A 26,265-nucleotide genomic window follows, 5' to 3' on the forward strand; every position below is an offset into this window, starting at 1 on the left:
GTCCTGGTCCCGTGGGCCTTTATTGGTGCTAAAGGTGTGTTTCCCACCGATTTCTACCAGTGGGATGCAGTTTAAAAAGTGCTTGGATTGTTGTTGGACTGTAAGCTAACCCCAGGCTGCCTGTGACCCCTGCATCTACATTTTAGGATGCCAGAATGGGCTTCAGTACCGCAGATAATGAAAGACCGTCTACTGTTACAGTTCGACCCATGTCCTGCCAAAAACTGTTGCCGGGGATTTAATGTCTCCTGAACATTGTGCATCTCTGACTGTATTTTTTTAACCTCACTTTACTTCACAATCTCCATTTTTATACAGGAAAAGGACACCTGACATGTGTATATGTAGACACACGCACACACACACACACACACACACACACACACACACACACACACACACACACACACACACACACACACACACACACACGGCAGGTGTCCCTCCCCAGGGACTTTTTACAGGGACACTTTACTCTTTGATGTTTTAACTGTAACAATAACGATATTCCTTGTTGAAGTGGTACTAGAGAGGAGAGCAAATAAACCGAGTGGAGGGAGGTCCCATCAAAGTCCAGTGGCAGCCTGCACAGCTGTATAGACTGTTAACTCCTCAGCTAAAGCAAGCCGGTGCACGTGTGACGCTAATAGGAAGGGAGTAGTAGCAAAGGATTAGTGGTGGCAGATCTTCCAGTAGGACTGCATTATTTGGACTACGTCATATTACAGTTAAAACTACAATCGTCTGGTTAAATGTGTAAATAAAAATGAAACTGTGGAGACCTTCTCATGTTAAATTTACACTAACGCAGATTTTCTAGTTGTTCTACTTTCTACAGCTTCCTTATTTCATAATCAGTGCTCATAATGAAATTTCCTGCAGTCGCATTTTTCAGTGCATGGTGCAACAGCAGTCAAGAATTTCAGTAGTAATCCTCAAGTGTGTGTGCTGTCTGAATATACAGTATGTGTGGTTGTTTACGGTACACTTCATGAGTTGAAATTGTTGAACCCACAGGTTTAATATTAGGGTCTGGTGGTCTGAACAAATGACTGCGTTGGGGCCACAACAAATAATATTCCAGATGTTCTGCTCAGTTCTTTTATGTCACTTAAGAGAAAATAGGTGTGAAAGTCAGCTACTGCTGCTGAGGCTGCCGAATATTAATATAAAGTTCGTCTTTGATTTCAACCAGCTAACGTGTGTTTTGGAATAAAATATCCAGCTCACACACCAAAAGGACCCTTGCTGTGAAAGCAATTCCTAAATACCACTAAATACTCTTATGTAGAGTAGCTTATTTTGTTTTAGAAACGACAAGCTTTGCTTTTTCACACTCTAGCCAATTTTCCAACGCAGTAACGAATTATTGACATCAAACATTTTAAACGGATGAGATGAGCGACGGTGACCAGGCATTTCCCATTTAAACACGCCCTCTGGCGCGCGTCACGGTGCGGGCGGGGCGCCTGGGCGCGCAGATAAGTCGAGCAGGGGAACCGTCGCGTGCTGGGGTTAAGCCGGTAGTTTGGACTCGGGATATCTGTAGGAACTTCCATAGCACTAAGAGCAGCCTTAAATACTAATACAAGCATTTATCGTTTACGGTTAATTTCAAGGTAACCTTTAAAGCGCGCGATGGCTGAGAAGATAGACATGGAGCGGGGAAAGGCGTCCAACGGCGACGCGCACCTCTCTGACTCCCGGGCCGCCGGGCTGAACGGCCCGGGGAGCAGCGAGTCCCTGCCGGAGAAGGTGAAGAGGATCGTGAGAGCCAACCTCCTGGTGATCCTCACCGTGGCCGGCGTCATCGTCGGCGTCTTCATCGGACTCGGCGTGCGCAACGTGGCGCTGACCAGGACCCAGGTCATTTACATCGGCTTCCCCGGCGAGCTGCTCATCCGGCTGCTGAAGATGATCATCATCCCCCTGGTGGTGTGCAGCCTGGTGTCCGGGGCGGCCAGCATCGACCCCAAAGCCCTGGGCAAGCTCGGCGGCTGGGCCATGCTCTTCTTCCTGGTCACCACTCTGATCGCCTCGTCCATCGGGGTCGTGATGGCATTCATCATAAAACCCGGCTCGGTGGAGATCCAAGCGGGGAACCAGGGTCCGGAGGATGATAGCGTGCCCGCCTCCAAAGAAGTCATAGACTCCTTTTTAGACTTGATCAGGTGAGTGGAGCCGCGTGGGCCACGTCACCTGCTGCGCACAACATTGTGATTCAAAGTTGTGTGGTTGTAATGTATAGAGAGACAGAGTGTGTGGCTTCCGTATAGAATAATACAGTGAATTAAGTATCTAGTGTCGCAACGGTGGAGCGCCGAGTCAAACACTCAGTAGCGCGTTTAGTCTGTTGAATTTGTTTTTAGTTACGCAAAGGAGACTGAAACGCGTACGCGTAAGGTCGCGCTCATAGAAACGCGCACGTGGCCGCCCGCTGGGCCGACGTTACCGCGGTGTAACGACTAGAAGCAGTTGCATCATCTGCGCTTTGTTTGCGCGCCGGCACCACCTGGGGCGCAGCGGCCACTGTCGCGGAACCCAGTGCGCCTGATGCTTCAGTTTCACCACCCCCCACGCGCAACACGTGGAGTTTCGTGTCGCGTCCCCCCCGTTTCCCACCGGCGCACCGCTCGGACGCTTCCTGCTCGTAGGAACTGCCCCTCGGTCTAAAAAAAGATGCTTTACGCGCTTTATTTCCGTGTCGAGCCAATTACGAGGCTTTCTGCTTTGTTGTGACCGAACCAAATCAGAATCAGCTTTAATGGCCATGTTTGCACAAGAAAACCAAGAAATTATGAGTGGTCTGACTCCGTCTTTGTTCCCTCTTGTGGCAAAAAAAACCCCAACAATTTTTTACAAATGTAATTGTGCCAAAGCTAAATATAGGATGATTTGGTCGTCATGGGTTGTGAGACGCAAAAGATTCTCACACCTTATCATTCGGTTCGATGTAGGAGACATTTGAGGTGCTCAGTTTTGGTTCGGGTTGTTTCAGTGTTCTCAGCGTTCAGTGCTGAACCCGGTGAATGAATTACGGACGCCTGTACTTAAAGTACAGTACCTCCTTCCTTCCTTTCACAGCGTGACCGCTGGCCACATGTCATGGGGCCCAGAGGCAGATTTAAACGCACAGCAGGCCAGATCCACTCCTTCACACATTAACAGTGTGGCCTGGCTTAACCATGCGCGGTTGCAACACGGTAGTCTGTTAACAAAGTGACCTCAGACAGAACAGTGACTTTGGTTCCTGTCCAGTTTGTCGTCGAATGATGGACCTGAAGGCAGCATCTCGTTACGGCAGAACAGAGCTGCTCCTCAAAGCGTAAAAGGAACTGGTCATCAAACGCACCCTTGTCAGCCTAAAAGCACACATCATCCTGTAGGTTTGACTCTGACCGGAGTCAAACATCCTTGTTGACATTTCTTATCTGCTGCCCTTTGTTTGCTTTCCCTCTTTAAACCATTCACATGTGTAGATTTATTGACCAGTTACAGTGTTTACCTTCTGGGGGACTGCGGAGCAGAGTAGACAGTGGATTTTTTTTAATTTTTAGCTCATAATTGTCTGAATATTGTGAACTGTCCCTAGAAAGTTTAAATCTGTATTGTAGCTTTTTGGACGCTCCTTGTTTTAAAGCCTAAGGCTGCACATGTTTTACCACACAAGCACGTTGTATGAAACACACACACGCAAACCTGTCCTGTTACATTTCAGTAGCTCTTTAATTAGTATGAGTGGCCTGTAACTCAGGCGGAACTATGCTTGCGTAGGAAACAAATCCACGTAGGCGCTTCAGGACTGCCCTGATGTCACACACTAGGTGGAACTCGAGGGGTGTTGTCCCCAAACAATCAGCTGCTCGTCATAAAAGGAACGCACCCGCCTGGCTGGGTGCTGCATTCAAAGCATTCTCGTCCTTTTCCTGCCGTCGTAAATAAAAAGTGGGTGCCGGCGTGACACACCTGTGTCAGCAGCGAGCTGGCATAAATAAAAAAAAAACAGGAAGTGGTTCCTGTAACATACGACTCAACCGACACCGGACCTGCGCCGTGTAGCGTCAAACGACGTTGTCAGCCTCCGTGATGCTGTCTGACCGAACAGACGTCACGCGTAGCTGCTAAATCAACGACTCCGCAGCCCAGAATACTGCTGAACTACACTTTTAAAGACGATCGCGTGTGTGGATGTGTTTGAATATGCAAATAGTTCAAGCGTTGACCGAAAGGCCCCGCGGGCTTTTTGTCTTTCTGTCGTAGCTAAGCCATAACTGATCCGGCGGCCGCACGCCGTCCCGTCACGCGGTCACATGACGCCTAATCCTGACGCGCCACGCTCACGGAAATCCAGTGAATGGCTGGAAAGAGCTCAAGAAGTTAATGCCCTATTAGTCTAAATCCAGAATCAGAGGCACATGCGTTTCATGGGTTCTAGGGAGATTTAATATGCAGATACACCTGAGTGTGAGTGAATGCTATCCGTTGTAAGTGAGGGTATTGTGTGAAAACGCATTAATGGGGGAAACTGTGCCTACATGATCAAAACCTTGTGATTCTGTCTGAACCAGCATCTGGTACCGATCTGTGGCGCTACTTTTTTATTGTGATCCCGAGGTCTCCATCATGTGCTTCCTCCCACTAATTATGCTGAGGTCTCCTTCACTTGCTTTGTCCTAGACGTGTAATAAACTGTCTCCTCTCCCCAGGAACATCTTCCCCTCCAACCTGGTGTCTGCTGCCTTTCAGTCGGTGAGTGTTTGACCCCAATTCTACATCATTTACAACTGATTATTTATAAGCTGCTAAACTGGGGACCCGCTCCTTCTCGTCCAGTATGCCACCAGCTACAAAATGATGACCAGAAATGGAACTGATGGAAACCCCAACATCACTGTGGAGAAGGTTGGCACCGCCTGAACACTAGTACCGTGCATCTGACCAGTGACCTGTGACTGTGGATTGTGTGTCTCATTTGCACGCGTGCGCGTCTCCAGGTGCCGTTTGGAACCGACCAGGACGGCATGAACATCCTGGGCCTGGTGGTGTTCGCCATTGTGTTCGGCGTGGCTTTGCGCAAGCTGGGGGAGGAGGGCGAGATCCTCATCAAGTTCTTCAACTCCTTCAACGAGGCCACCATGGTTCTGGTCTCCTGGATCATGTGGTACGGGCCACTTGCGCGTTTTCGTTCTTGCTCTCTGCACACGTCGGCGCTGAGCGCTAAGCCCATATTTGGCCCTTCCTGTGCCCAGGTACGCTCCTCTCGGTATCATGTTCCTCGTCGCCGGCAAGATCGTGGAGATGGAGGACGTGGGCACGTTGTTCGCCAGCCTGGGCAAATACATCGCCTGCTGCATCATCGGACACGCCATCCACGGCCTGCTAGTGCTGCCCGGCATCTACTTCATCATCACCAGGAAGAACCCATACACCTTCCTCTGGGGCATCTTCACAGCTCTGGCGACCGCGTTTGGGACCAGCTCCAGGTAACAACCGTGCTCACTCTCCCCTGACGCCTTCACAGACAGGCGGCGCCGCTGCTTCACCGTCTCCGTGTCCGCCTCCCTCCCCAGCTCCGCCACGCTGCCCCTGATGATGAAGTGCGTGGAGGAGAACAACGGCGTGTCCAAGCACATCAGCCGCTTCATCCTGCCCATCGGCGCCACGGTCAACATGGACGGGGCGGCGCTCTTCCAGTGCGTGGCCGCCGTCTTCATCGCTCAGCTCAACAAGGTCTCGCTGGACTTCGTCCAAGTCGTCACCATCCTGTAAGTGGCCCGCGGTCACGTGGCTGGAAAGACGGGCTGTGGTTGGCTCGCGGATCAGGAAGTAGTTGCTCTCGCCGTGTCTAACTGCGCCGCCTTCCCTCTCTCTGTCAGTGTGACGGCCACAGCGTCCAGTGTGGGCGCGGCGGGCATCCCTGCTGGCGGGGTGCTGACCCTCGCGATCATCCTGGAGGCCGTCGGGCTTCAGACCAAAGACATTTCCCTCATCTTGGCCGTGGACTGGCTTGTGTGAGTACCCGGCCTCCGCGTGCTCCTCGTACACCCCCCGTGTTTTCGCCCGCTAAGTTCCCGTCTCGTTTCCACCGCAGCGATCGTACCTGCACGGTGCTGAACGTGGAGGGCGACGCCTTCGGCGCCGGGCTCCTGCAGCACCTCGTGGACCGCCAGGCCAAGAAGGAGGAGGGGGCAGAGCTGAGCGAGATCCGGGCGGAGGGGGAGGCGCCGGCCGCCGCGCCCGAGCACTCGCCGCTCATCGAGAGGCGAGGCGGCAACGGCACCAAGGCGGCGCCGTCCAGTGAAAAGGAGTCGGTCATGTGAGGCAGCTCACGGCGCCGAGCCCTTGGACTCACTCCACTCCAGATGAACACTGGGGTTCGAAGCCTTCTGTTCTTTTTTTTTTTTTTTTTCTTTTTTTTTTCTAGCCCTGAAACAAAAGGTGTTTGGAGAGAGACTGGACACGAACATAAAAACTGTCCTCCACACCTTTCGCCGGGGAAACCTAAAACGTTATAGGAGAAATTCAAACTCCGAATTATGCAAAGACTTTTCTTTTCTTTTGAGGGACGTTGTCCCGTGTTAGTCTGGCTGCTGTCTGGAGGCTAACTTTGCACGACTTTAAATTCTAAAGTCAGGAGTTTAGTATGTGACCAACGTTTGTGTCCACTGAGGTGTTTAGAGGCCAGACCAGCGAGTCCCCCTGCGAGACACAGTGGACGAGTTCAAACTGAGAAATGACTTCTAACTGTTGCGTGTGTTAATGATGGAGGAATGGAAGTTACATGAATAGAGTCAAACAGGACCTTGTATGTAGGGAAATGTGGAACAATCCAATTCCGAGATTTCCAGGATCAGATGATTGGTTTGGTTAAAATCTTCTGAGAAGTGAGATCTGAAAAAACCCAGACAATCAATAATTAGCTTTAAAGAGTTTTACTGCATGTCTTTATGGCCAGTTTCATTTAACGGTATATTTTAATTATGCCTTTTGTATATGAATCACTACTTCTATACACTGACCATAATCTATAGATTTTACTTACATTATACAAACAATAATACATTGTAACATGCAAATTTGCTTTTGCTAAAACTGCAGAAACTTTTTCAGGTGGCCGACATCTTTTACAGTCTGATTTTAATGACTCCTTGAAGTGGCTGCTGTTGGAAAAGCTGCTCCTTCATGTATGTTCCCACAGGCACACCAAATGAAACCCTGTCCACGGCGCCATAAGGCCGGGGGCCTCTTTGCCCCTTCACGTGGACATTTAGTGCTGTAGCAGGTCGACACAATCTCAGGTTCACCTTTAGCTTGAAGACTCTCCTCCAGCTGCTCCACAACACTCCGAGACCAAAAATCACACACCCATCCAGCAAACGGGAAGGAGACTCCAGACGACACTTATAGACATTTCCAGGGATGTATGCTTTTTTTTAAAAAAAAATCATTATTGTTCTAGCCAATATTTTATTACTGCTGTTTCTTTTTGTAGGTCCCAGCATTTTAAAGCACAAATGGTTTTGAAGCACAGTGTGCATGTGTGTGTTGCGGACATTTTTTTTATTATTGTGGGAAAAAAACTGTAAAAAATTCCCTGTACTACAAAGCTACTAGAAAAGCAGTAGTGGACTGTTAAACCTGCAGGAGGCGGACCTCAAATTGAACAGATCTGACCATAAACATGAAGTTGTTCGAACCTCCTTGAGACCCTGTTGATGGTTGATTAGTTATGTATATATTTATTTCTCAAGCTCTCAAAATCCAAAGAAGGTTTTTTGTGAGTAAGGTGCTTCCATCTGACGCTTCTCTCAAATGTACTCTGCATTCAGTAAAGTTCAGGACGTGATGTTGGAGAACATGATGTGGCAGTAACGGGATGAGCTAATCTGCTTTAACCACAGAGCAGGCTCTTTCATCACATCCAACCCCACTAATTTATACAAACGTGTTTCTTTTCCCAGGTTAGTCTGTTTTCTGCATCAGCTGCATTTGTATGATGCTTTTTCACGTTATCTAGTGCAGTCTCTACCTGGGTGCTACTCGTGGCCTCGGACCTCTTGTTCTTAGTTGCTTTTTTTGGTACAAGGTTGTTGTCATTCCTTCATGAGATTATTAACCATGTTTCTCGCTCAGTGAGTGACTGAGTATGCACATAGTATATGGAATGACTGCGTTGTAACGGGCCTATGTTTCAAAGAATACTCACGAGTTTGAATTGACCCTTTGTAGTCTTTGGAGAACGTGCAGAGGCGTCTGTGGGATCCATGCAGCCTTTATGCAGAGTGGCACATGTAACAATAAACTAAGTTTTGTAAATTAATTGCTTTTTTTATATTACAAATATTTGAACTTACAAACATATTACCTAAGTCTAGATGTCTCACTGTTGTGAGGCAGGTTTTTATGGTACTGCATCCAAAAATAACTGCACATACCCTCCCAGTGGTATAATGTAATTACCACATGAGTCACGTTTTCCATAATCAACAAGGAATGTAAACACAAGGATACAGTATTTGCAGTAACTTATTTGTTACAACTATTTTAGTTGTAACAAATTCCTCTTTGCTTGACTAGAATTCAGAAATCGCAACCAGACTGTGACAGAAAAGAAAACTGAGCTTTGAGGTTATTGATTCACTCTTCTTCCACCTCACAGGCCTGCATAACTGGACACAGGCCACTTTATTAGGTACACCTGTATAGTCCAATTTAATCTAATACAGCAGCTTTATAATTAACCTTTACAAGGTTAGAATTTCTTAATTGTTAACTTAAAGGTCTACTTTTTGCTAGTTTTATACCTGGAGCTTTAATTTTTTGCCACCATGTTTGCCAGTAACAAACATCAGTAGAATTATTGCTTTTTTTGACAGCGACAACTTCAATCAAACGTTTGATTAAAAAAGTAAAAATGAATGCCAGATTCGGCCAGATTTGCATTATGACCGGAGACAATACGTTACTCTTGTGTGCACTGCAACCTAGTGTTCAAACGCAAACACTACACCTCACAAAAGCTATAGCACCAGAGAACAAAAAGCTCACAGAAAAGCTTTTATTTGCTTCACCAGCATGAAATGCAGTGACGCTTTATACATAAATACACGAGTAACAACACAAGTGCTGGTGTGCGACGCCTTGTGATGTTTATCTGGCCAACTGACATTTCTTTATTTGGCACGAGTGCTCAGCAGTAACACGAGGTCGAGGGTTGTTATGCACTTCCAAATTCAGTCCGGTAATAATGGAGCAGAGCTCGCCTCACTTCACCCTCTATAGCTAGTCCGCACGTTACGTAACATTCATTCATTAAATGTGCAAAACTGAGGGCAGTGCAGAACCACACTTAACAAAACCTAAACCTGTTTAAAATGATCCACACTGTAGCTTTCACAAAGACACTAACGTCAATATAATTTAAACAACAGTCACAATGATGGTGCACTGTACATCACGAACAGAGTCAGTAAACCTGGCTACTAGTGCAGTACTGTGAAATACAGTGTACCAGCGGCTACATCTGAGCACTGATTACTGGAAGATAATACATTTACTGTATTCTTCTGGTACACTGTAGTAACAGCAAATTCAGCCACTTTGGAACCAAATCGGTTCTTCCACATACGGTTCACAATCTGCTTCTGTCCAGCCTCTTCTTAGCAGGGTTCGGGTACTGGGGGTTCTCAATCACCCCTTCCCCAAATTTAAGCTCCAGGAAGGCTCTGTGATTGTTGGGCCCGTAGGCGGTGATGCCAGCAAAGGGCATGGGCACCAGCGGCTGCAGGAAGTGCTCTGGGAACTCCACGTCTTGCTTGTGCTCCGTCCACGTGTCTTTGGTCATGACGCCGTTCCGCGGATAGAACGGCCACAGGTCGACGTGCAGGTGGTTGGCCTCGCTGTACTGGACTCTGTAGAAGTCTCCCTCCACCGCCCGCTCCCATACGTAGCCGTTGGCGTCGACCAGGGAACCTGAGTCCAAGTTCTTCAGCTGATCACAGTTGAGTACATCTTCTAAGTAAATGCCCAGGTCCACATCATAATCCCACGGGATGATGTCCTGGTGGCGGACGGCGCCCAGCAGGGTGCCGCCCTCTAGCCAGTAGCGTACGCCTGAACTTTCCAGGATGTTAACGACATACTTGGTTGTTTCCCTGAGTGCTCGCAAACAGCAGGGAGGCGTCCATCGGTCTAAATAAAGGTAGTCCGGTGTGTCGTCCTGCACAGTGCCAAAGCAGCGCGGCGTCTCTTTGCTGCAGCCGTACCACTGATCCTTGCCATCAGGAAGCAGCAGACGCTTCAGACCAAAGCTCTTCATGAGCTTCCCCGTGGCCTCCTTCAGCCGGGTGTCGGCCTTCCACTGGTTGTGTGCGGAGCTGAAGAGGGGACGGTGGGTCGCGGAGAAGCAGGGGCTCTCCAGCAGCTTGACCTTCCAGCCCCTCAAAGCTGTCTGGACAAAGAGCGAGGAGAAGAGTGGCCGTCCCAAAGGGACAGAGAGGTTGAAAAGGTCCTCGGTACGGATTAGGACGACTGCATCTCCTTGTAGAGCCGTGCACACGCTCCCGCTGCTCCCAGATGCGGCCGGTGAGTATGTGGCCGTCCACTCTCTGAGGTTCACCCGCAGGTGAAGGCACTGCACGGCCGATCGGGTCAGCATGGGTGCAGCTACCAGCCTGACGGGCCCCCCGCCCTCTCCTTCCAACTCTCGGATCAGCCTCTCGACAGCCCGAGGTTGCTCCAGCTCCGCCCCATCAGGCACCAGGAGCACAAACTCTGTCTGGACGTGGAACTCCGGCCTGTGGGCTTGCGGCGGCTGCTCGGGGCTGGGGGTGAGCACCAGGAGCCGAGCACCCTCTGGGAGCACCAGGGGAGGGTACGGCAGCGCGTCGGCCACAGCCAAGAAAGGGAGCTCGGGTCTTTGGTGGAGGAAGGAAGTAGCCACATCCCCCACGTAGTTCTCAAAGTCCTCGAACTCTCGAAGAACAACAGTCACACGCGGGCTTCGACCGTGTCCCTCCACTCCAGCCACTCCAGTCTCGCCTCCGGCTCCTATGAATAACCCGAGTCCTCCTCCCAGACTGGAACCTGGTGAGGCAACCTTCCTTGTGCCTCTGCCAAGCTCCTTCCTCTTGTCCATCATTTGCTGCTGGGCTCGGGACACGTAGTAGAGTATAAGGAGATTGAGGATGATGGCACCAGTTAACAGGCCCTGACAGAAACTGATACGCATGGCAGCTGATTACTTTACTGCTCTACCAGGGGGAGAAATTGAGGTTCAAAAAAGAAAGCTAGGTTCCCATTAGTGTAAGAGTAGAGGATTGGCAGTAGAAGACAGGCTGTGAATGAAAGAAACAAAAACAACGCTGATGATTGATTAATGATTTCATGTCCAGAAGCTTCTACATTCATATCTTATTTGCATAGTACAATTTGATCGTTGATAGCTAACTGCATTAACAATCAATAAAAGCAGGCTGGTGACATCAATCGCAACTCACCTTAGTTTGGATGGATTTTCCTCTTAACAACTCGCAGTCCAGGATCGTGCACGTGTCATGTTGTCGGGCGCTTTACAGTGTAGCAACGTTAAGTCCAGTGAGCTTGTTGCATCCACATTTGGTTTTGAGCTGCAGCTCTGCTAGCAGCGGCACAGCCGGCTAGGTGGCCAGCGGCACACAAACAGACCAGCCTTCATCGTGAGGCAACAGATGTGCGGTTGTGTTTGAATTCATAAGATGGAACAGGAAAACTACAATTTAGAGAATTGGAATGTTACTATGTAGCATAACATAAGCTCGATAGGGAAATCTTAGCGTACGAGTGCCATCATTCCGGTCGTCCATGACCACCAGGTCCTTCGGGAACACTTCCGGCTGATACCCTCCACAATAAAGGTGGATTTTTATTTGTCTAAAACTGTCGGCTCAACATTATACTTAAGCTACTATTTAACTGCTTTTTCAGAGCCACACACATTGCGATTGTGATTTTGGGACGGAAAAACTAGGCATTTATTTTTTTTAGATTTCTGTATTTTATTTTATGGTTCATTGCTGTTAAATAGATCATCAGAGTTCTGCAAGTGAACAAAGCAGCCACTCGGTAAACAGCACATGGCAATCAAAAATCACGGTATATCTGTGCTGCGGAAATTTATGTTAATGAAAACTCAAACCGGAAACGGGGCTGTCATTACTTTTGGCTATCTTTACGCAACTTAAAAGCCAGCGCTCGTAAAATGGCAGGAAATGCTTTACTCTCGCGACCCGTTCGTTGTGTTGTGAGGAACGCAGTCCTTTATTTGTCACACACGGACACTTACAACGGCAAAGACAAGGAGCTGAAAGCACATCCGGCGTTTACAAAATAAAAGTATCCTACATAATGTTTGTAAGCCTTTTAGGACATACATGTTTTTCAACAGTATTTGTAGTAAGATTAAACATATTAAAGATTTGATTAGAATTAATAGGTTATTCATTCTTTTGAATTTATAGGTAAATAAACAGGCCACCGTGCTTAAATGTGTGGCTTGCCTCGGTTTACGTTGAAGGGATAGAACCGGAAATGTACTTTTACCAACTAAATAGTGGTTTGCTCTGTGCGTGTGAGAGAAGGAAGAAAGGAGGGTATCCACTAGTGGAGTGCGGCTAGGCTGGAAGAAGGGCACCAGATACTTTTGTGTTATTCCTGTTCACCCATTTCCAGCTTTTTATCCTGGCGAAAGGTTGAACGGTTAAAATGGAGGCGGACAGATCCGGTGGAGGAACAAGCCCGAACTCCGGCGGCGGCGGCGGAGCGGGGCGCAACCCAAACGGGCCCAAAGCAGCACCGAGCCAGGCGACATCAGCTGCGGCGACCGGGGCGATGGCGGCGGCGGCAGCGGCGGCGGCGGCGACGGCAGCGGCTGCCGCGGGAGCCATGTCGGGCTCGTCGCTGCCTCGGGAGCCGCAGGATGGGGACTCGGGCATGACGCTTCCCGGGATCCTGCACTTCATCCAGTTTGAGTGGGGACGCTTCCAGGCCGAGAAATACCGCTGGGAGGCTGAGAGAGACGAACTCAGGGTAACATTGTTTGTCGTTAAGCTCCGGTTTGCAGCGTGAACACAAAAGAAGGCCAGAAGTGACACAGCTAGAGCTTTGTGACAGCACACATGCCCTACGAGCAGTCGGTTTGAGGATGCCACAATGCTAACGGGCTAACGGGCTCATTGTACTGAGCAGGACGTGTTATTACTGGATAGTAAACACACACGGACAAACCCTCTGATCTCCAGCTGATGGTGAAAAAAGCCCATCAGACACAAGTGGGATTACACATGAAATTAAAAGCATTTCCAGAAAGCTTTAACCTCTGCCCGTTGGCCTTTAAATCCTCATATAGCTCACTCCACAAAGATATTTAGCACCAACTCAGACAGTAGAGGTCCAACTGCTTTAACTAACAAACCCAAGCAAGTTATACTGCAAATAAAAGAGATGGGTAAACAGAGTGAAGGTGTGGCTGCTCACCTGATATTAATGCAGGTCCACATCAAAGATAAGACAGCGCTCCTCTTTTCAGCCAAGCTGTGTTTTGTTATTTACATGGAAACAGATTTTAAACAGACAATGCGATTACGTGGACGGATCTAGTGATGTGTGACTGTGATGTGATTGGAAGGTGATGGCAGTTCCCTTTAGAAACCAACTGAAAACATAGAATATACGTTTTCTTTATTCGCATACCAGACACCTTGAAGATAGTGTGCTACATCTTGACATCTTTATTTGTAGTGAGGTCTCAATGGTGCATTGAGAGGAAATCAGAGTTTTGAAATTAAAGCTTGATAAACAGATAAGTATGTGATGTCAGTGTTAGTCATGCACCGTCCTGTCTCCTAATAAACTAGTGCTTTGATAAATAAATATAGCATTAAATTACAAACACGGAAAAAATTGCCACAAAAAACAAACACAACCAATAATGTGCTGTCTGGCTTTAGGTCAGAGGTTTTAGGGTAAGGTTTGTGTAATGGTGTGAATGTGTGAGTCGGTGCCATAGAAATGCCCTTTAGCAAAGCTCGAGTCCCCTGTTGCCCCCATGTATTCAGAGGCCAACGGCAGCAAACAGAGATTGTGCTGTGAGAGCAAAATTGTGCTTACTCATCAAATTGTTCCAGGAATGAAGAAGTTTGCAAAAACACATATACACACACACCAACATGTTTTCTTCGGGTGAGTTTAGAATGAACGAACTGTTGGCCTTTTTCGTTCCTAAACCCATATGTGGCCTTCCTCCTGGAGCCACGGTTTGCTTTTAATTTGAATTTAACTTTCTTCCGGAGGTCACGAGCGCCACAGAACCGCAGAAAATAACATGTCAGCTCCTCGCTTCTGTCACTTTGCCCCCGAGTCAAACCTACGCAGTTATAAATAGAACCACGATAAAATATGGATGAACAATAACAAGAGTGCCGCGCTCCGTGCCTTCGTGGGCATGTGTGGCCAAAGAGGGGATTGAAAGCAGGAGCGTAGCGCTGGCATTTCCACGGCGCTATTAGAGATCGGTCCTGAACTTTGTTTGCACGTATCTATTTGCTGCACACACTCTGGTACAATTAGTGCCGTGTCCTGTGCTGAGGGACACAGAGGCCCATTAAAGTGTTAGGCTGGAAAATTGACCTAGCTTTCATTTTAACACCCACCGGCCACAGGCCCCTGGCTTTTGTTGCCAGCGGACTCCTAACATGCCGGTAAACGTGCCCCCGAACCATGTGCTGCACAGTTGGCGGCATGCTTTACACGTATCCATAGTAATGTCTGCTCGCACTCCAACTCTGCATGCTATCTAGCGTTTTTAATGGAGTACGCAGGGCTTATAACGAATCGTAACGCGTCAGGAAAAGCACCACCGCGATTCAACAGCGATTAACACTATCGCCTTCCAAATCGGCCGCGTGCGTGTCTGTGTTTGTAGAACAGCACATGCCAGTGAGACCGGAGCACATGCGCCGACTTCGAGTGTGTTGTCTGTGTGAATGGGCCACCTGTGGCGCCGCATCTCCAGTGACAGTCCGGGAATGGGAGGCCTCCCCGCTCGGGGCCAGGTGGGACGTCCCAGCACGGCTTCGGGACAGGTGGCGGTGGTTTTTAGACGGATAAGAAGCTTTTCCCGGTGTGTAATGTATCAGATCACACCACTGTGTGCTCTGTGTCTGAACAAACCTCTACCACTTTGCTTGTGGTAGAAGCCAAACAGTCTATGTAGTGGCTGTATTTATTCTATCTGCCCCTGTTGCATAAGTCCCATGGTCAGATATTTCTTGCATTAGCAGTGTTAGTGGTTGTGGGTTGGATTACGGTGACCCAGATGACATCACTTCCTGTTGAGGGTGGCCTAAAAGGCCCCTGTGGACACATCTCTAATTAATAGCAGTGTGCTCTCAGCCATGACACACGTGACATCCATATGTAGTGCAATATTAGTGGAGCCTTCTGCGCACGCACACTTGTGTAATCTGGTTACAGACAGTCTTTTACCTCTGTTTTTCTGTAACTGCTCATTTCATTTAATTCAATTTTTTTCCTGGAATGTTTTCTCTCCTTATTTAAACACAATCATGACACAGCATTATTCTGTCTTTCTAATGACTGTTAAGTATCTTCCAATCACAGTTGGGCAGCAGGCCCAGCTATTTAGGGTGTCATTGTCTGACTAAGTACCACACTCTAATATACACACACCGTGAAACCACACTGTCCCAGAAAAGTTGCTCTACTTGTTGGCTCATGGGGATGAAGGGATGAGAAGATGGAGGGTGGCCAGTGGAAGGAGGAAAGCTGCCCTTGACCCCGTTCTGCAGCTCCACTGATAGAATAGGCCGAATATGTCTGCTCTCCAAGCGCTGACAAATGGTGGAAAGGTCAGCGCGGTGGACCATATGGAAGGAAAACCAACCCACAGGAAGGAGAGCTGAGATGGCACAGCAGGTCTGCTCACAACAATATGCCTTTGTACTTTAGGCTTTGTTCATTTGTTAGCTTAATACACAAAAGGTAGCCGCACTGTTAGAATTTACTGGCCTCAATGACATCCAGCAAACTCACTGACTTCCAGCGTTGGCTTTGCTTCTTCTGAAGAGGACTTCTATTTTATGTGCAGTTTACTTCCCTTACAAGTACAGTGTTGTAGTGATCATCTCATCTTGTTTGGCTTTAATTTTGAAGGGCCAGCACTTGACGAACACCTTGGGTTTCCAGTGAATGGACAGCCTTGTCTCAGACTTTGGCCTTGGTCCCGCACACAAGTAAAAACAAGCATGTCCCAGGCTGAACCAGGCAAAGGGCAGATTAACAGCAGCCAGTGGAAGCTGGAAACAATACGAATGTGCACCTCTGTCTCCTTAATTAATCGTCTTAGCCTGATGCAGTAATCTGATTTAAACCCAGTGCATACTTTTTTGTTAGTATATCTATAATGATCGTTTTGGGGACCTCACATCCCATTATGCTTTGCAGTTTGCAGCACCTAACGGTTGCTGATCTGCAGCTCGCACGCAGCCTCTTTCACTTTTTGTCTTGTAACATTAACTTGATAAACCTGCGGACTTTCTGCGCTTTTTCCCCTTTGACGATGAAGCTACCCAGTAAAAGCACCGGGCCTGGCTGCCCCTGCCGCTGTTCGCTGTTAGGAGGATGATGATTTCATGTTGGTATGCTCGCGCTTTCTACATCATGCGTGCTCCCAAAGCGTTTTGACCTTGAGCATAGTCCTGATCATATGTGTTGCTATCCGACCGCTGTGTCGGGGATTCGAGGTCCTGGGCGCTAGCAGGAACTTGTTCTTGTGGGAGAGCGGCATGATGCCGGAGCACAGGGGTGCGATGCCTATCTGCTTGTGAGCAGGTTGTAGCTTGTCTGTGTCTGTGTGAGTGGGAGTAGAAGTGTGTGCCCTACCTGTGAAGGGTGTGCACACGTTCAAAGGAAGAATAAGGATGTATATTGCACCACTTTTTACACTATCCAATAAAAAGCCACTCATTACTCACTGACACTCACCATGCCAAGGTTTCTGTTAAGCACGAGCCCATCCTATGAGAACTGGACTGTTCCTGGGCTCTGCCACACTCAGAACTGTCCAGTTGCACTTTCCTGTATTTCAGCATGAACTGGAAATTTTTTTTGTTGTTGCATTTTGACATGAGCTTTAGACATTAGGCATTTCTGCCTTATGAATTTACAATTACTACTTGACTGCGGCTGGGAATGCTCAACCAATTCGCCTCCATCAACCACATAACCACGATAAATGAGATCTTATTTACATGCTTCTCTGCTCTTTCTAGCGTCTTGGATGAATCCAAGGCTTCATACATAAACAAGTTATTGTGCTTTCTGTGTAGACCCTGCTGCTCCTCCTGCAACGTTTAGCATTAAGTAACTACATGAAGCCTCTCAGGTGATACCTGCAGTGTGAACGTGCAAGCTCTGGACGTTATCGCCAGCATTCTCAAACAGGCATATCAAATCACATTTCCGTAATCAGGATTACTCAGCGGCAGGAGCAGCGGTGGTGAGGTTTGCTTGGCAGATTATCCCGTGTTCCGCTGGCCCTGCTGGCTGGTTACGTGACTGTGTATTTCTGGATGTGTGCGCTTTCCTGGGTGATTGACTGCTCTCTCAAGTATACAGTTCCTGCCCCATGAGATGGTGTTTTTAGGCTGTTCTAGTTTCACAGAGCCGTGCACGCGTGTGGGAGCAGACTCGTGGACACAGACAGGAACGTGCAGGGGAGAAGTGGACTGTGAAACGAGCAGCATTAACGCTTCAGCTCTACTTGGCACACGAGGAGAAAGGAGAGAGACACTGGAAAGCCAGTGTGCATACACCTCCATCACCTGCATGTAGTCCTGAGAGCAGAAACAGGGTCAGGCCCTTTCTGTTCAGTTTAGTTTTTGATTTCTTTTTCCTGACATGTGAGGAGTTTGCTACTCCAGCCAATAGAGGGCATCAAAACTAACCAGCAGTTCTCCCATATAATGTCTTCACCAAAGGAAGATGCTGCAGAATGATGGTCGTCAGTGTCGACACTCTTTCATCATCACGCACCCCTTTTAAATTCTTTGAATTGTTTATGAAGTGCCATGAATGAGCAGCAAATATGTGTCCTCAAAGCACAAATTTTATCCGGAAAGGAAATGGAGGAAGGAAATGAGGGAGGATGTGACACACACACACACACACACACACACACACACACACACACACACACACACACACACACACACACACACACACACACACACACACACAGGAAGGATGTGTCTGGAAAACAGGTATACGAATATAGAAAAAGTGTCTCTTCTCTGTCCTCGTCTTCAGTTGCGCAATGAAGTCAGAAATAGGATCCCTACGACCACAGCCCTCTACTTACGGCTCTGGCTTTTCTGAACTCATGTTTGCTGTGTTCACCACATAAAACCCTGGTTTTTCCATCACCGTCTGAGATCAGATATCAAGTTTCTTATTCTCACTGCTTTAGTTGAATTGAATTCATTTTAAATGCATTAAATAATTTTCCCATGTTTTTTATGTATGTATGTGCATGTGGCTGCTGTTTACTCCTCCTCAACATCCTGTGTTTGTGTGTGTGATACAGGCTCAGGTGGCATTCCTACAAGGTGAGAGGAAAGGGCAGGAGAACATGAAACAGGATCTGGTGAGGCGGATCAAAATGCTGGAGTATGCCCTCAAACAGGAGAGGTGAGACAGAGCTTTTTGTCTTTGCCCCGTTTAATCAAAGGTTTATTAACACTAACACTTTTTTTCTTATGTGGTTCCAGGGCTAAGCACCAGAAGCTGAAGGCAGGAAATGATCAGAGTCCTGGAGACAAGAAACCAGAGACTGAGGCAGACATTCGTATGTTCACCCTGTCATTTAAAATCACTCCATTAGCTGTTGCTAAACTCATAGCTTCTGCTTCCTTTTTTTCTGTATGCCGTGCTGTTGCATCACTATTGACACATCTATTTTCTGTAGTTCCCAATGGGCCAGCTGAGTCAGACTCTGAGCCAGCCAATCAGATGTCCTGGAAGGAGGGACGTCAGCTACTACGCAAGTAAGGCCCCTCCATCATCTCATTTTTTATTTATTTTTTTAAACCATGCCACTAAACTGTCCCTAGCTGTGAATCACACTTGTGATTTTGCGATGTTCTTTTTAGATATCTCGAAGAAGTGGGTTACTCAGACACCATCCTAGACATGCGGTCCAAACGCGTTCGCTCCCTGCTGGGCCGAAGCAGCCCCGAGTCCAATGGACCTCCTCCCAGTGAAACCTGCCCAGAGGCCGAACCTCGGTCAGCTGGCGAGTCTATGTTGGTCAGACAGATTGAGGAACAAATCAAAAGGTGAGCCGTTCTCCCTGCTGTACATACCCAGTGTGACAGAAAGAATGGAAGTACTTCATCATATGCATCAAACGGTATGAAAGTGGATGTTTTGGATGATATTGTGGATGATATTTTTGTGTTAAGCATGACAGTTTTGATGACCTAGAAGAAACTGTCATTAGAGCTTCATAGTAAGAAATAAAAGACTCATGCTCCATTTCTAACTCAGATGTTTCACTTATTTTATAGTATTATTAAATAAAATTGAGGTAATCCTGTCTATCCCCATGTAATACGGTAATGCAGGAACGCCAGCAAGGAAAGCTCTAAGGAACGATTGGGTGGCTCGGTCCTGGACAAGATCCCCTTCCTGCATGGCTGTGAAGATGATGATGAAGACAGCGACGAGGAAGATGACTTCCAAGGCATGGCCACTGATGGCATCGTTGGACCGCGCAAGAGCAAAAAGTCACGCGTAAAGGTGTGCTCAAAGACTAGACTGACTAGTATATAAAGTATATAACCACACTGATACCTTAAGAGATGCTAAGTGCCTTCTTGCCTCTGTTCTTCTGTCCAGATGGGTTCGGAACCTATGACCACAGATTTGGACCCGGAGGACGAGGAAGACGAAGACGACTCGGAAGACGCGCTCGGCGAATTTGACTTCCTGGGATCTGGGGAGGATGGGGAGGGGGCGGGAGAGGCTCGGATCTCGGGGGACGGACGGGAGTTAGGTACGCTGTTGCTATAGCAACATCATTAGCACCAGCATTGCCAGAATCACTGCCACCAGTGTATCTGTCTTATTTTCCCCCTACTTCCTCTCCTCCTTGCTCACCTTTTTATCTTTTACTTCTCATTGTGTCTAGAACCTTTGCTTGTCAATAAACCGAACCTCTTTTCCCAACCACATGTCTCTCTGTCCTGTTTCACATGCTGTCTGTGAGCGTTTATAGCTATGTAGCTGTCATCTTTGTTGCTGTTTTTTTTCCCCTGTGGTCGTTTCAGAGGTTATCACGCATGCTGCCTTCTCTTTCGGCACGCCCACATTTCATTCTTGGCGCCACATTTCCACTGTGCTTTTACTGTGTCATCCTTCCAAAACCACAGTTTTATAAAATACTTTTGAGTGTATGATGGATTTAAAGTTACATTTTTGCCTCTGTCAACCTCCACCTGTTTCTCATCTGTCCGTGCATCGGCCCCTCCGTCCGCTCTTCTACCTCTCTACGTGACTGGATGTTTTGTGTCTCTGCTCTTGCCGGGTTCAGAGAACCGCAGGAACAAGTTACAAGGCATGATGTCGGACTTCCCCCCTAAACCTACCCCGTCCCCCTCTGTATCAGGACAGGCTCGCTCAGGTGAAGGTAAGCTTCCCCCACCTACCAAAATTTGTTTAAATTTTAATCTTGTGTACCTGCGCTGCACAGTGATGGAGTAAAGAAACAGGATAAATAAAATTTGTTTGATCTAGGAATTATTGTTGATGTGCAGATATGTTTTGTTAGTGCAGCAGTAAGTTTTGTGTTGTTCCACCTCCGTCCTGCAGGCGGCGCCCTGGGATTCTCCTCTGATGTTTTCATTATGGATGCTGTTGGAGGAGGAGATATGAACCTGGGTGAACTGGCTGATCTTACAGTTGCCAATGACAATGATCTCTCTATGGATGTAATGACACATTACTGACTTATTATACATTATTATACTATACAATCTACACGTGTTCGCTGATTTTGAAACATGTGTCCTGTCAGATGCAGGATAACAGAGAGGAGTTCAAGAAGACATGGAACCCTCGTTTCACACTACGCAGCCACTTCGACGCCATCCGCGCTTTGACCTTTCACCCCAGCCAAGTGGTGCTGCTCACAGCCTCTGAGGACGGAACACTAAAACTGTGGAACCTCAGCAAGACCATGCACTCTAAAAAGTAAGGTTTCATTCATAGCAGCAGCAGAACAGATAATGTTCATATGTCAAATGAAACTAAACGAAAGTGCAAAACCGATTTTAAAAGGCCGTGTCCCTCCACAGAAACGCAGCTTTAGATGTTGAGCCCATCTATACGTTTAGAGCACACAGGTGAGTCGACATGTACGAATAAAACTTGACACTGTGTGTCAAACTCAGACACAGTGCAGTCAAAGAGGACCCTCTTTGTTTTTTGTCCAGTGGAGCTGTTCTGTCACTGACCATGAACGACGATGGAGAATCATGCTACAGTGGTGGTTTGGATGGAACCGTCAGGTGCTGGAAGATGCCAGACCTCAACGTGGACCCTTACGATAACTATGGTTAGTTTACTCTCAGCTGAAGACCATAATAACAGCACGGTTCTGTGTTCTATTGTCTGTGGTGTTTATCTGTGTTTGTCCATGCAGATCCCGGCATCGAGAGCAGTGTGCTTGCAGGACACGAAGACAGCGTGTGGGGTCTCACCTACTCCTCAGTTCACCATCGTCTCGCCTCGTGCTCAGCCGACGGCACCGTTCGCATCTGGGACCCTCAGAACTCAGCGCCGTGTCTGTCTGTCTTCAATAAGGAGAGAGGTGGGCTTCTGTTTGAATGTCAGCTTTGTTCCTGCATCTCTTCACGTCTGTGTCCTAGAACTTCATCATCTCCTGTCCCCCCAGAACACGGAACACCCACCTCTGTGGCCTTCGTGGCCACCGACCCAAACCAGGTGGTGGTGTCATTCGACAGTGGTGAGACCCTTCTCTACGACCTCAACACAGAGCAGAGCCTCACTGCTCTAGAGACGCAGACCAAGGATGGTATGTCATCATTCTGACGAGCAGTAACACCTGTTGAGAGCTATATTAGGATTAATAATTGTATCAGATAAAGAATTTGTGGTTTGTCTTCATTTGCAGGCAGTGAGCTGATCAACCGTGTGGTCAGTCATCCCTCTGAGCCCGTCTCCATCACTGCACATGAGAACCGCACCATCCGCTTCCTAGACAACAAGACAGGTATCCACAGGAGGAGTTTTATTTACACTGGTTGTCTGTTTGGTTTTTAGGGGATCCAATTAGATCAATGGATCATCATACTAAATGAGCTTTGTTTTGTTTTACAGGTAAGGTGGTCCACTCGATGGTGGCTCACCTGGATGCAGTCACCTGTCTTACTACAGATCCTAAAGGCACTTACCTCATCTCTGGCAGTGAGTACCATGCACTCTTACAGTCAGTAAGAGATATTTTACTGCAAGTAATTTATGTTATGGGACACATGTCTTTAAATGAAAACCATGACTTATACACACAATCCCTGCAGCATTTGTAGGCTGTACAGTAAGCTCAGCTTGCGTGAAGCAGTGCTCTCCAGTGACCCTGTCTCTCCCCTTCTGCCCCCTGCAGGCCACGACTGCTCAGTGCGCCTGTGGATGCTGGACAACAGGACGTGCGTGCAGGAGATCACGGCCCACAGGAAGAAGCACGACGAGGCCATTCATGACGTGGCCTTCCACTCTTCCCAGCCCTTCATCGCCAGCGCTGGCGCCGATGCACTTGCCAAGATCTTTGTCTGACATCACTATCATCATTCTGGTGAGGGGACGGGGGAAAGAAGGGTGTTTGCTTTAATTGCTTGGTGCGACTCTTAGCTCAGATTAAAGCCCCAAGCAGTTGCATATATCCTAACATGTAAACCCCAATCTCTAACTCTGTGTTTTTTTTCTGTTCTTAGAGTCCTCAACTACAAATGGGCCAAAAGAGACCGAAGACTACAGAACTCACCCCTCTCCCCCTCTCTCTCTCTCTCACACACACACACACACACACACACACACACACACACACACACACACACACAAACTCTTGTCCTGCACCCCCCAGGATGTCGCCTCCCCTCAGACCCTCACCGTCCTCCAATGCCTCAGTGACTTCTTGTAATACTAATCACTGCTTTTTTTATAACTTGGCTGCTCTGTTTTCAAATAATCACGTTTGGATTAACACTTTTTTACACTACAATTCTCTTTTGTGCTTTTTGTTTTTAGTCTGCCAACGGTTATTACAAAGCACTGCACTGCGTGTGTGTGTGTGTGTGTGTGTGTGTGTGTGTGTGTGTGTGTGTGTGTGTGTGTGTGTGTGTGTGTGTGTGTGTGTGTGTGTGTGTGTGTGTGTGTGTGTGTGTGTGTGTGTGTGTGTGTGACCTTGAACTGCTGACACACTGCACATTTTAATAGAGATCCATCAAACAGTTACACAACACACACACACCACCTCATTTTACCTTTTAACTAACATCCATGTAGACGTGACTTTAAAAAGAAAATGTACCCGATGTTGGTAGAGAACACCTGACCGACCTCTGCACTGGGAACCAGTGAATTACATTCCAAAGACTCCAGGGGTAGAGATAGTGTGCTTTGTGACATGTTGTGCACATGTGATGTGAGACGGCAGTAGACGGTTGCTAGCCAGTGTTAAACAAATAGCTTTAATTTCAACGTTATCACCAAAACACCACCTCTGATTGTTTGTCTCGTTATCACAACACCTCCATGATTCTGCCTCTACTTCGTGTGTGTTTGTGTGTGTGTGTGTGTGTGTGTGTGTGTGTGTGTGTGTGTGTGTGTGTGTGTGTGTGTGTGTGTGTGTGTGTGTGTGTGTGTGTGTGTGTGTGTGTGTGAGACTAGCTGTGATTTTGCTGTACCACATAAATTACCATACTTCCACAGTCACCTGTACAGTTGTACAGTTTGAACCTGACTCCTCATACTGTTCTCTGTGCTCTCGCACCTCTCTAAAGAGCTGAGTGCAGATATCATGGGGGTATGAGTCAACACTACAGACTGCAGGGGTGTGAGGCCAGTCAACAAATGACACAGATTGTGTCGTTTGGTGCTTTATACTGTACAGAAGAGTGTGTGCGTGTGTACGTATCTGCACTAGTTTAATCACGGTGCTATGAAAGACCTCGTCAGTCTTGAGTCAGAATCAGGGACCTGTGTGTGTGTGTGTGTGTGTGTGTGTGTGTGATACCTTCTCACTCATTGGGCTATAAATGTGAGTGACTTTTTTAATGAATCATTTTTTGTGGCCAGATTTCAAAATAAATGCTCACTGTTGTAATATCTTAGCGGAGGGGAATGAATACTGCTGGCTTTGTACAGAACTCATGGTCATTGTATTACTGTGTATTACGGAAACGTGTCCGCAGATCAGACTTTAGATTGTCTCCGTGGCCTCTCGCAGTCCCTGAGAGTTCAATTTCCGGAAAACCTAAAGATCCTTTTTTCATGTGCATCAGATGCTCAGCAGCACAAAACAGACAAAGTCCACTAAAATTCCAGCAACATTTGGAAATGAAAAATGCAGAAACGTTTGCAACGCATGTTTACAGGGTCACACTAGAGGTCAGCAGTGTTCCAAGTAGCCCAGAGGTGAACACTCCTCTCCCAATCACTGGAAACATTCACAGTTTTCTCAAACAGGGTTGTCTGGTAAGATATTCCACTGTGTGTGTTTTACAGCCATTTTTCTGCTGCTGTGCATGAAGCCCTGTAATTAAATTACTTTTTGGTGCCACTTTGCACAACAACTAATAGTAGATGCTGTTAATTGGGAGTGGTCGGGAACAGACAGGGTCCAAGATGATGTTTTTCTTCTACAATCGGGAGTAATCAAGAGGGTCGTTTTCATTCTGCCCGACTTTTGACAATAACGACAAATCAGTACGAAAAGCCAACTGAGAAACAGAGGTTGTAAATGATGACTCGAGATGCCATTATGTGCTGTAAATGTCCCTCATTTCCTGGTTTTCTTTCTCTCACATTTCTTTGACTATGAATATGATTATTAAGATGTAAGAATACTCTAGTATCATAAGTGAATCATTCTTCCTTGCTAGGCATAGAATTTGCTTGTGATTGATAATGGCAATGTATAACTTGTAAAAAAACCAAAAAACATTAAAAAGCGAGAGGAAAAAAAAAGAAAATATGTTGAACAAAAAAAATGTCGGTTGCCAGTCAGAGGCCAAGATAAAGGACTCTCATTCTTTGTGTTTTTATTTTTTTATTAGCAATTTATCACTGTGTGATATTTTGTACATCATATTAAGCTGTATTCAAACTATTTCCTCTAAGTACAAGGGATAAGAGACCTGCTTTTTATTAATTTTGTTTTATTATATATTTTTGAACTGCATTCTAGCTTGTATCAAATGACCTTCTCTTTTTGTTTAAGGGTCCCCTGTTGTATGCCATTAAGGAAGAAAAAAAATGAAGATTTTGTACAGTGAATTTTGTTTTGTCATTTTTGCTTACATGGGTAAAGAGTATGCTGCATATTCGGTGGTGCGGTGGGTAGCACTGTCGCCTCACAGCAAGAAGGTTCTGGGTTCGATTCCTGGAGGCGGACCTCGTGCCTTTCTGTGTGGAGTTTGCATGTTCTCCCCGTGTTTGCGTGGGTTCTCTCCGGGTTCTCCGGCTTCCTCCCACAGTCCAAAGACGTGCATTAGGTTGATTGGCCTCTCTCCATTGCCCGTAGGTGTGAGTGTGTGAGTGAATGGTTGTCTGTCTATGTGTTGCCCTGCGATGGACTGGCGACCCGTCCAGGGTGTACCCTGCCTCTTGCCCGTAGCCAGCTGGGATAGGCTCCAGCACCCCCGTGACCCCGCACTAGGGAGTAAGCGGTTAAGAAAATGGATATTCAGTACATTCATCCAAGCACGATGATTTCCTCCTTCATATACTTCTTTTTCTGTGGTGCACATGGCTTCAGGCTGTTTTAGAGACACACCACTTTATGTAACATTACATAAAGCCTTGTTAATGCTGACTGGTATGCTCATCAACTCCTCAGTATTTAATATGCTTTTAGCCCTTAGGCAAGTAATATTTTGGCTTGGATCTTTTATTGGCATTTGTATGAATTTT

At 47.2% G+C, this 26,265-nt stretch overlaps 3 protein-coding genes across 3 annotated transcripts; 2 read left to right on the top strand and 1 right to left on the bottom strand.

Moving 5' to 3' along the window:
* The first annotated feature begins 1,497 nt into the window (after positions 1-1,497).
* Positions 1,498-8,320, top strand: slc1a5 (solute carrier family 1 member 5). Its single transcript, XM_029170596.3, has 8 exons — positions 1,498-2,171; positions 4,707-4,749; positions 4,834-4,902; positions 4,995-5,161; positions 5,250-5,483; positions 5,571-5,765; positions 5,877-6,011; positions 6,092-8,320. The coding sequence occupies exons 1-8, from the start codon at positions 1,639-1,641 to the stop codon at positions 6,318-6,320; spliced, it is 1,605 nt and encodes a 534-aa protein (XP_029026429.1). The 5' UTR covers positions 1,498-1,638; the 3' UTR covers positions 6,321-8,320.
* A 724-nt stretch (positions 8,321-9,044) lies between these two features.
* On the bottom strand, positions 9,045-11,890 carry fkrp (fukutin related protein). The gene is made up of 2 exons (XM_029170597.3): positions 11,499-11,890; positions 9,045-11,336 (listed from the first exon to the last, which is right to left on the bottom strand). Exon 2 carries the CDS (start codon positions 11,228-11,230, stop codon positions 9,632-9,634), a length of 1,599 nt encoding a protein of 532 aa, XP_029026430.1. The 5' UTR covers positions 11,231-11,336; positions 11,499-11,890; the 3' UTR covers positions 9,045-9,631.
* A 692-nt stretch (positions 11,891-12,582) lies between these two features.
* Positions 12,583-25,629, top strand: strn4 (striatin, calmodulin binding protein 4). Its single transcript, XM_029171828.3, has 18 exons — positions 12,583-13,065; positions 18,641-18,744; positions 18,825-18,901; positions 19,022-19,100; positions 19,206-19,391; positions 19,680-19,854; positions 19,954-20,110; positions 20,648-20,743; positions 20,926-21,044; positions 21,131-21,306; positions 21,411-21,458; positions 21,549-21,670; positions 21,758-21,925; positions 22,010-22,150; positions 22,250-22,348; positions 22,456-22,542; positions 22,739-22,927; positions 23,067-25,629. Exons 1-17 carry the CDS (start codon positions 12,742-12,744, stop codon positions 22,906-22,908), a joined length of 2,328 nt encoding a protein of 775 aa, XP_029027661.1. The 5' UTR covers positions 12,583-12,741; the 3' UTR covers positions 22,909-22,927; positions 23,067-25,629.
* Positions 25,630-26,265: the final 636 nt, after the last annotated feature.

This window comes from Betta splendens, chromosome 13 (assembly GCF_900634795.4).
Source record: "Betta splendens chromosome 13, fBetSpl5.4, whole genome shotgun sequence".
NCBI lineage: Eukaryota > Metazoa > Chordata > Actinopteri > Anabantiformes > Osphronemidae > Betta > Betta splendens.

Bases quoted from the DNA above. Each gene is read 5' to 3' on its own strand.
- slc1a5 (XM_029170596.3), top strand. From the start codon at position 1,639: ATGGCTGAGAAGATAGACATGGAGCGGGGAAAGGCGTCCAACGGCGAC. The intron at 5,162-5,249 runs GTACGGGCCACT...TCCTGTGCCCAG, and splicing joins CTGGTCTCCTGGATCATGTG to GTACGCTCCTCTCGGTATCA. The intron at 5,766-5,876 runs GTAAGTGGCCCG...TCTCTCTGTCAG, and splicing joins GTCCAAGTCGTCACCATCCT to TGTGACGGCCACAGCGTCCA.
- fkrp (XM_029170597.3), bottom strand. From the start codon at position 11,230: ATGCGTATCAGTTTCTGTCAGGGCCTGTTAACTGGTGCCATCATCCTC.
- strn4 (XM_029171828.3), top strand. From the start codon at position 12,742: ATGGAGGCGGACAGATCCGGTGGAGGAACAAGCCCGAACTCCGGCGGC. The intron at 18,902-19,021 runs GTATGTTCACCC...TATTTTCTGTAG, and splicing joins AGAGACTGAGGCAGACATTC to TTCCCAATGGGCCAGCTGAG. The intron at 19,855-19,953 runs GTGTGCTCAAAG...TCTTCTGTCCAG, and splicing joins GCAAAAAGTCACGCGTAAAG to ATGGGTTCGGAACCTATGAC.